This window comes from Oncorhynchus gorbuscha, unplaced genomic scaffold (genome assembly GCF_021184085.1).
Source record: "Oncorhynchus gorbuscha isolate QuinsamMale2020 ecotype Even-year unplaced genomic scaffold, OgorEven_v1.0 Un_scaffold_1102, whole genome shotgun sequence".
In the NCBI taxonomy this organism is placed as follows: domain Eukaryota; kingdom Metazoa; phylum Chordata; class Actinopteri; order Salmoniformes; family Salmonidae; genus Oncorhynchus; species Oncorhynchus gorbuscha.
Window position 1 is genome coordinate 61,083 of NW_025745984.1, and position 10,201 is coordinate 71,283.

The following is a 10,201-nucleotide window of genomic DNA, read 5'->3' on the forward strand; positions in this document are numbered from 1 at the left end:
CGATGTCATTTACAAAATAGCCTCCAATACCCTACTCAACAAATTGGATGCAGTCTATCACAGTGCAATCCGTTTTGTCACCAAAGCCCCATATACTACCCACCATTGCGACCTGTACGCTCTCGTTGGCTGGCCCTCGCTTCATACTCGTCGCCAAACCCACTGGCTCCATGTCATCTACAAGACCCTGCTAGGTAAAGTCCCCCCTTATCTCAGCTCGCTGGCCACCATAGCATCTCCCACCTGTAGCACACGCTCCAGCAGGTATATCTCTCTGGTCACCCCCAAAACCAATTCTTTCTTTGGCCGCCTCTCTTTCCAGTTCTCTGCTGCCAGTGACTGGAACGAACTGCAAAAATCTCTGAAACTGGAAACACTTATCTCCCTCACTAGCTTTAAGCACCAACTGTCAGAGCATCTTACAGATTACTGCCCCTGTACATAGCCCACCTATAATTTAGCCCAAACAACTACCTCTTTCCCAACTGTATTTAATTAATTTATTTATTTTGCTCCTTTGCACCCCATTATTTTTATGTCTACTTTGCACATTCTTCCATTGCAAAACTACTATTCCAGTGTTTTACTTGCTATATTGTATTTACTTTGCCACCATGGCCTTTTTTGCCTTTACCTCCCTTCTCACCTCATTTGCTCACGTTGTATATAGACTTGTTTATACTGTATTATTGACTGTATGTTTGTTTTACTCCATGTGTAACTCTGTGTCGTTGTATCTGTCGAACTGCTTTGCTTTATCTTGGCCAGGTCGCAATTGTAAATGAGAACTTGTTCTCAACTTGCCTACCTGGTTAAATAAAGGTGAAATAAAAAAATTATTGAACTATGAACCAGTCAAATAAACTTCATTTGAAATAAGTCACATTTTCTATACATTATATTTCTATAGAACACAAAGAGAACATGAGCTAAATCAGTGTGTGTGTGTGTGTGTGTGTGTGTGTGTGTGTGTGTGTGTAGTGTGTGTGTAGTGTGTAGTGTGTGTGTAGTGTGTGTGTAGTGTGTGTGTGTAGTGTGTAGTGTGTGTACCATGCCATCCTCGTCATCTCGTGGCGAGTATGTGAGGGTACTGGAGGAGGAGGGGGTACGGCGGTGCTGCTTGTAGGTACCGGAGGCTTCCGCTGAAACAGAGAGAGAGTCTGGGGTTACCCTTAGTCATCTTATAGTTTAACTTAACCATTCAGTTACCATAGTGACCTTAAACTAAGGTGAACACAGAGTGGAGAGAGAGTCTGGGGTTACCGTGAGTTATCTTATAGTTTAACTTAACCATTCAGTTACCATAGTGACCTTATTAAACTAAGATGAACACTGAGTGGAGAGAGAGAGTCTGGGGTTACCCTTAGTCATCTTATAGTTTAACTTAACCATATTTAGGAACCATTCAGTTACCATAGTGACCTTATTAAACTAAGATGAACACGGAGTGGAGAGAGAGTCTGGGGTTACCCTTAGTCATCTTATAGTTTAACCATATTTTAGGTACCATACAGTTACCATAGTGACCTTAAACTCACTAGGAAGTTACCACAATAAATCGCTGACACCATAGAATCTAGATTATATATTTCTATGTCTGACACCTATGGCTTAGTGAGTGAGGTTAAACTGACACCATAGAAATGTAATCTAAAAACTAGATTCTATGGTGTCAGTTTAACCTCAGACTAAACCCTTGGTGTGTCAGACATAATCTAGAGTTTCGATTACATTTCTGTCTCTGACACACCAAGGGCTTTGTCTGAGGTTAAACTGACACCATAGAATCTAGATTATATATTTCTACGTCTGACCTAGGGCTTAGTCAGTGAGGTTACACTGACACCATATAATCTAGATTATATATTTCTGTCTCCGACACACCAAGGGCTTAGTCAGTGAGGTTACAGTGACACCATATAATCTAGGTTATATATTTCTATGTCTGACCTAGGGCTTTGTCTGAGGTTAAACTGACACCATAGAATCTACATTATATATTTCTACGTCTGACCTAGGGCTTAGTCAGTGAGGTTAAACTGACACCATAGAATCTAGATGATATATTTCTACGTCTGACCTAGGGCTTAGTCAGTGAGGTTAAACTGACACCATATAATCTAGATTATATATTTCTACGTCTGACCTAGGGCTTAGTCAGTGAGGTTAAACTGACACCATAGAATCTAGATGATAGATTTCTACGTCTGACCTAGGGTTTTGTCTGAGGTTAAACTGACACCATAGAATCTAGATGATATATTTCTACGTCTGACCTGGGGCTTTGTCTGAGGTTAAACTGACACCATAGAATCTAGATGATATATTTCTACGTCTGACCTATGGCTTTGTCTGTGGTTAAACTGACACCATAGAATCTAGATGATATATTTCTACGTCTGACCTGGGGGTTTGTCTGAGGTTAAACTGACACCATAGAATCTAGATGATATATTTCTACGTCTGACCTATGGCTTTGTCTGTGGTTAAACTGACACCATAGAATCTAGATGATATATTTCTACGTCTGACCTGGGGCTTAGTCAGTGAGGTTAAACTGACACCATAGAATCTAGATTATATATTTCTACGTCTGACCTATGGCTTAGTCAGTGAGGTTAAACTGACACCATATAATCTAGATTATATATTTCTACGTCTGACCTGGGGCTTTGTCTGAGGTTAAACTGACACCATAGAATCTAGATGATATATTTCTACATCTGACCTAGGGATTTGTCTGAGGTTAAACTGACACCATAGAATCTAGATGATATATTTCTACGTCTGACCTGGGGCTTTGTCTGAGGTTAAACTGACACCATAGAATCTAGATTATATATTTCTACATCTGACCTGGGGCTTTGTCTGAGGTTAAACTGACACCATAGAATCTAGATGATATATTTCTACGTCTGACCTAGGGCTTAGTCAGTGAAGTTATACTGACACCATAGAATCTAGATGATATATTTCTACGTCTGAACTAGGGCTTAGTCAGTGAGGTTAAACTGACACCATAGAATCTAGATGATATATTTCTATGTCTGACCTAGGGCTTAGTCAGTGAGGTTAAACTGACACCATAGAATCTAGATGATATATTTCTACGTCTGACCTAGGGCTTAGTCAGTGAGGTTAAACTGACACCATAGAATCTAGATGATATATTTCTACGTCTGACCTGGGGCTTTGTCTGAGGTTAAACTGACACCATAGAATCTAGATTATATATTTCTACGTCTGACCTATGGCTTTGTCTGTGGTTAAACTGACACCATAGAATCTAGATGATATATTTCTACGTCTGACCTGGGGCTTAGTCAGTGAGGTTAAACTGACACCATATAATCTAGATTATATATTTCTACATCTGACCTGGGGCTTTGTCTGAGGTTAAACTGACACCATAGAATCTAGATGATATATTTCTACGTCTGACCTAGGGCTTAGTCAGTGAGGTTAAACTGACACCATAGAATCTAGATGATATATTTCTACGTCTGACCTAGGGCTTTGTCTGAGGTTAAACTGACACCATAGAATCTAGATTATATATTTCTACGTTTGACACACCTATGGCTTTGTCTGAGGTTAAACTGACACCATAGAATCTAGATTATATATTTCTACATCTGACCTAGGGCTTTGTTCTTAGGTTACACTGACACCATAGAATCTAGATTATATATTTCTACATCTGACCTAGGGCTTAGTCAGTGAGGTTAAACTGACACCATAGAATCTAGATGATATATTTCTATGTCTGACCTAGGGCTTAGTCAGTGAGGTTAAACTGACACCATAGAATCTAGATGATATATTTCTATGTCTGACCTAGGGCTTAGTCAGTGAGGTTAAACTGACACCATAGAATCTAGATGATATATTTCTACGTCTGACCTAGGGCTTAGTCAGTGAGGTTAAACTGACACCATAGAATCTAGATGATATATTTCTACGTCTGACCTGGGCTTTGTCTGAGGTTAAACTGACACCATAGAATCTAGATGATATATTTCTACGTCTGACCTATGGCTTTGTCTGTGGTTAAACTGACACCATAGAATCTAGATGATATATTTCTACGTCTGACCTGGGGCTTAGTCAGTGAGGTTAAACTGACACCATATAATCTAGATTATATATTTCTACATCTGACCTGGGGCTTTGTCTGAGGTTAAACTGACACCATAGAATCTAGATGATATATTTCTACGTCTGACCTAGGGCTTAGTCCGTGAGGTTAAACTGACACCATAGAATCTAGATGATATATTTCTACGTCTGACCTAGGGCTTTGTCTGAGGTTAAACTGACACCATAGAATCTAGATGATATATTTCTACGTCTGACCTAGGGCTTAGTCAGTGAGGTTAAACTGACACCATAGAATCTAGATGATATATTTCTACGTCTGACCTAGGGCTTTGTCTGAGGTTAAACTGACACCATAGAATCTAGATTATATATTTCTACGTTTGACACACCTATGGCTTTGTCTGAGGTTAAACTGACACCATAGAATCTAGATGATATATTTCTACGTCTGACCTAGGGCTTAGTTCTTAGGTTACACTGACACCATAGAATCTAGATGATATATTTCTACGTCTGACCTGGGGCTTTGTCTGAGGTTAAACTGACACCATAGAATCTAGATGATATATTTCTACGTCTGACCTGGGGCTTTGTCTGAGGTTACACTGACACCATAGAATCTAGATGATATATTTCTACGTCTGACCTGGGGCTTTGTCTGAGGTTACACTTCCAGGATGTTGCTGACATGATTCCTTATCAGAGTTTTTCCCTGACAGAGGTCTTCCTGAGGTGGACTCACTTTTAGCTCCAGGAACCACGGCTGAGAAGGTGGGGCCGAAGGAGGCCTCCATGCTGGTGGGTTGTCACCCCGCTGGGGGGGGTCTGGCTGAGGGACGGGGGGAGGTTGAGATGTCTGGATGGGTGGCAGGCTGCTGCTGGTGCTCTGGAGGTGCTGGAGTAGAGGACACTCACTGCAGCTCACAACCCTCTACAGCCTGGGGGGAGTACAGGAGGTCAGAGGAACCCACACACTGGACACAGTCCGGGGGAGGGGGTCGTACAGGAGGTCAGGGGAACCCACACACTGGACACAGCCTCTACAGTCCGGGGGGGGGTACAGGAGGTCAGGGGAACCCACACGCTGGACACAGCCTCTACAGTCTGGGAGGGGGGGGTGGTACAGGAGGTCAGGGGAACCCACGCGCTGGACACAGCCTCTACAGTCTGGGGGTACAGGAGGTCAGGGGAACCCACGCACTGGACACAGCCTCTACAGTCTGGGGGTGGTACAGGAGGTCAGGGAACCCACACACTGGACACAGCCTCTACAGTCTGGGGGGGTGGTACAGGAGGTCAGGGGAACCCACACACTGGACAGTCTCTACAGTCAGGGGGGGGGGGGGTACAGGAGGTCAGAGATCAGGGGAACACCCAGAGTGGACATGACCAGGATTACTCTTGATCACTTCTAATTAGATTGGTGACAGGTCTGCAATCTAATGGAAACTGTTCCAACTCAACAAATGACAAACCTGTTGACCTTAATGTCAGACCAACAGGTGACCATCTGAGATCAGACTGACGACAACACGGCCTACTTTCACCTGAACCTGTCCAACATCTATCAATGATCAACAACTCTGTGCTAGCTACACATGACATACATACCAACGCCTTCCTGGCCAGTGTAAAAACAGACTTCTATCTGCACATAAACCCCTCAGTCCAAGCAGTCCTAATGAGAAAATAAATGTGTAACAAGAGGACCAAGTCCACAGAGACCAGAGCAGTGTTTCTCTCGACCATCTGCTCCTCTCTAAACTCATGATGTAAACAGAAAGGCATGCAGACAGTCACCTCACATGGTCATAGCATACCGAATCAGCCAATAAAAACTGCCCGGGACCACTAATCGTAGGGAATACGTGAGGGGTCCCACCCCCCCTGTCAGAGAGAGAGGGAGAGAGGCAGAAAGAGAGAGAGAAGCAAAAAGAGAGAGAGAGAAGTAGAAAGAGAGAGAGAAGCAAAAAGAGAGAGAGAGAAGCAGAGAGAGAGAGAGAGAAGCAGAGGGAGAGAGAGAGAAGCAGAGGGAGAGGCAGAAAGAGAGAGGCAGAAGCAGAAAGAGAGAGGCAGAAGCAGAAAGAGAGAGAGAGAAGCAGAAAGAGAGAGAGAGAAGCAGAAAGAGAGAGAGAAGCAGAAAGAGAGAAGCAGAAAGAGAGACGGAGAAAGAGAAGCGAGAAAGCGAGACGGAGAAAGAGAGAGAGAGAAGCAGAAAGCGAGACGGAGAAAGAGAGAGAGAGAAGCAGAAAGAGAGAGAGAGAGAAGCAGAAAGGGAGAGAGAGAAGCAGAAAGGGAGAGAGAGAAGCAGAAAGGGAGAGAGAGAAGCAGAGAGAGAGAAGCAGAGAGAGAGAGAGAGAAGCAGAGAGAGAGAGAGAGAGAAGCAGAGAGAGAGAGAGAGAGAAGCAGAAAGAGAGAGAGAGAGAAGCAGAAAGAGAGAGAGAGAGAAGCAGAAAGAAAGAGAGAGAGAAGCAGAAAGAAAGAGAGAAGCAGAAAGAAAGAGAGAAGCAGAAAGAGAGAGAGAAGCAGAAAGAGAGAGAGAAGCAGAAAGAGGCATACTGAACCAATGTTAATTCACTCCTGGGCACCGGGCCAAATATGTGATGCACAACGATTCACACACTGATAGTTTGGTATCTGCTACCTAACGAGAATGCAAATAGATAAAACGTTATCTAGTGCAAATGGTCAATGATGATGTGTAAACTAGGTAGGAAATTATCACCAAATTAGCTAGTTATCATACCGAAACAGACTAGTCCTCCAGCTGGTTAGCTAGTTATCATACCCGAAACAGACTAGTCCTCCAGCTGGTTAGCTAGTTATCATACCGAAACAGACTAGTCCTCCAGCTGGTTAGCTAGTTATCATAACAAAACAGACTAGTCCTCCTGCTGGTTAGCTTTTAGCTGTAGAGACTTAGCTAGTTATCATACCAAAACAGACTAGTCCTCCTGCTGGTTAGCTAGTTATCATAACAAAAGAGACTAGTCCTCCTGCTGGTTAGCTTTTAGCTGTAGAGACTTAGCTAGTTATCATACCAAAACAGACTAGTCCTCCTGCTGGTTAGCTTTTAGCTGTAGAGACTTAGCTAGCTATCATAACAAAACAGACTAGTCCTCCAGCTGGTTAGCTGGCTATCATAACAAAACAGACTAGTCCTCCTGCTGGTTAGCTTTTAGCTGTAGAGACTTAGCTAGCTATCATACCAAAACAGACTAGTCCTCCAGCTGGTTAGCTTGTTATCATACCCGAAACAGACTAGTCCTCCAGCTGGTTAGCTAGTTATCATACCGAAACAGACTAGTTCTCCAGCTGGTTAGCTAGTTATCATACCGAAAACAGACTAGTCCTCCAGCTGGTTAGCTGGTTAGCTCTTAGCTGTAGAGACTTACATTTACATTTTACATTTAAGTCATTTAGCAGACACTCTTATCCAGAGCGACTTACAAATTGGCTAGTTATCATAACAAAACAGACTAGTCCTGCAGCTGGTTAGCTAGTTATCATTACCGAAACAGACTAGTCCTCCAGCTAGTTAGCTGGTTAGCTCTTAGCTGTAGAGACTTAGCTAGCTATCATACCAAAACGGACTAGTCCTCCAGCTGGATAGCTGGCTATCATAACAAAACAGACTAGTCCTGCAGCTGGTTAGCTAGCTATCATACTGAAACAGACTAGTCCTCCAGCTGGTTATCATACCGAAACAGACTAGTCCTCCAGCTGGTTAGCTAGTTATCATTACCAAAACAGACTAGTCCTCCAGCTGGTTAGCTAGTTATCATACCGAAACAGACTAGTCTTCCTGCTGGTTAGCTAGTTATCATACCAAAACAGACTAGTCCTCCTGCTGGTTAGCTAGTTATCATAACAAAACAGACTAGTCCTCCAGCTAGTTAGCTAGTTATCATAACAAAACAGACTAGTCCTCCAGCTGGTTAGCTAGTTATCATAACAAAACAGACTAGTCCTCCTGCTGGTTAGCTTTTAGCTGTAGAGACTTAGCTAGCTATCATAACAAAACAGACTAGTCCTCCTGCTGGTTAGCTAGTTATCATACCGCAACAGACTAGTCCTCCTGCTGGTTAGCTAGTTATCATACCAAAACAGACTAGTCCTCCTGCTGGTTAGCTAGTTATCATACCAAAACAGACTAGTCCTCCTGCTGGTTAGCTAGTTATCATAACAAAACAGACTAGTCCTCCTGCTGGTTAGCTGGCTATCATACCAAAACAGACTAGTCCTCCTGCTGGTTAGCTAGTTATCATAACAAAACAGACTAGTCCTCCTGCTGGTTAGCTGGTTATCATACCAAAACAGACTAGTCCTCCTGCTGGTTAGCTAGTTATCATACCCGAAACAGACTAGTCCTCCTGCTGGTTAGCTAGTTATCATACCGAAACAGACTAGTCCTCCTGCTGGTTAGCTTTTAGCTGTAGAGACTTAGCTAGTTATCATACCAAAACAGACTAGTCCTCCTGCTGGTTAGCTGGTTATCATACCAAAACAGACTAGTCCTCCTGCTGGTTAGCTAGTTATCATACCCGAAACAGACTAGTCCTCCTGCTGGTTAGCTAGTTATCATAACAAAACAGACTAGTCCTCCTGCTGGTTAGCTGGTTATCATACCAAAACAGACTAGTCCTCCTGCTGGTTAGCTAGTTATCATACCCGAAACAGACTAGTCCTCCTGCTGGTTAGCTAGTTATCATACCGAAACAGACTAGTCCTCCAGCTAGTTAGCTAGTTATCATACCAAAACAGACTAGCTAGCTAGTTATCATACCGAAACAGACTAGTTAGCTAGTTATCATACCGAAACAGACTAGTTAGCTAGTTATCATACCGAAACAGACTAGTTAGCTAGTTATCATACCGAAACAGACTAGTTAGCTAGTTATCATACCGAAACAGACTAGTTAGCTAGTTATCATACCGAAACAGACTAGTTAGCTGGTTATCATACCGAAACAGACTAGTTAGCTGGTTATCATACCCGAAACAGACTAGTTAGCTGGTTATCATACCCGAAACAGACTAGTAAATTAATAAATCACTGCCATTAATAATTTCAAACCGTGTTTCCTCCAAAACGGGAGAATCTATTGGGACAGATTCCTTCCTGTTTGGTTTATGTGTTCTTTAAAATAAAAATAAAAAGATAAACTGTTTCCATAATGAATAAGTTTACACCCCATGAATAGTTGGCCAGCTGGAAGAAAAATAAAACTAGATATAAATGGTATCTAGCTGCTTGAAATAACGTTGTGTGTGTGTGATGTTAACTGATCGCAAACACTGCAACAAACACAAATATATATATATTTAACTATGCTGTTTACCAATGATATGACACATTTAACATAATCACAATTCGTGAGTGATCTTACCATGGTGTTAAATCGTAGTTAACTGTGTAGTTGAAATGCTCCTTTTTCTCTCTTTCACGCCTCAAAACAACCAGCAGTCGGAAGCGGAAGTGCTCTGGACCGTGTACGTCGGATACAGGGGTCAAAGACCGCAATGTATCATGGGTATCATTTTTGGAGGGGTGGCTGATCTATAAATAATAATGAGTATTATTTTTTATTTTTTTTATGATGTAAAGTGATTTTTTTTTGGTAGATTAGTAAGTCGTTTTTGACGCTCTCGAACAACGGGCCCCCTATTTCATACGGCTCAGAGTGTAACCAAACGGGACTACAATACCCAGAAGGCCCTGATCCAGAAGACTTAACAGTTCATCTTGCAGCTTTTAGCACAGATGGACCATTGAGACAGATTTCTTCGGATGTATAAATGTGAAGCATCCGGTTGGCGGTTTTTTTCCCCACTCATACCAAATATGGTAGTGAGAGGAAGCCCAGTGGCTGACAGTGGGAGAAGAGATGGATTTTGGGCCTGACATTCTGCAAATGTATTCATCGATTAAACATTTTATCTCAATACAGTTTCCTTTTTTTTCCCAAAAAATAAAATCTGTTGCGAAGTTTTGCCCAAGTTTTCCCAAAATATTGTGTTGTTTAGAAGGCGTGCCAAGGCAAATTTAGTTATTGAACACGCACACTTCAGAGTCGGCGTTTGCCAAAGGAAATATGTA

General features: G+C 42.3%; 1 protein-coding gene across 1 annotated transcript in view; it reads right to left on the reverse strand.

Annotated features, from left to right (window-relative positions):
- The window catches only part of LOC124021411 (E3 ubiquitin-protein ligase TRAF7-like), a 65,911-nt gene extending 56,283 nt beyond the window's left edge, over positions 1-9,628 (reverse strand). Inside the window, exons 1-3 of the mRNA XM_046336601.1 lie at positions 9,492-9,628; positions 4,844-5,039; positions 1,051-1,142 (exon numbers count right to left, since the gene is read on the reverse strand). Coding sequence (XP_046192557.1) covers positions 1,051-1,142; positions 4,844-4,895 — 144 coding nt within the window. The 5' untranslated portion in view covers positions 4,896-5,039; positions 9,492-9,628. The remainder of the gene's footprint in view (positions 1-1,050; positions 1,143-4,843; positions 5,040-9,491) is intronic.
- Between the last annotated feature and the right edge of the window lie 573 nt (positions 9,629-10,201).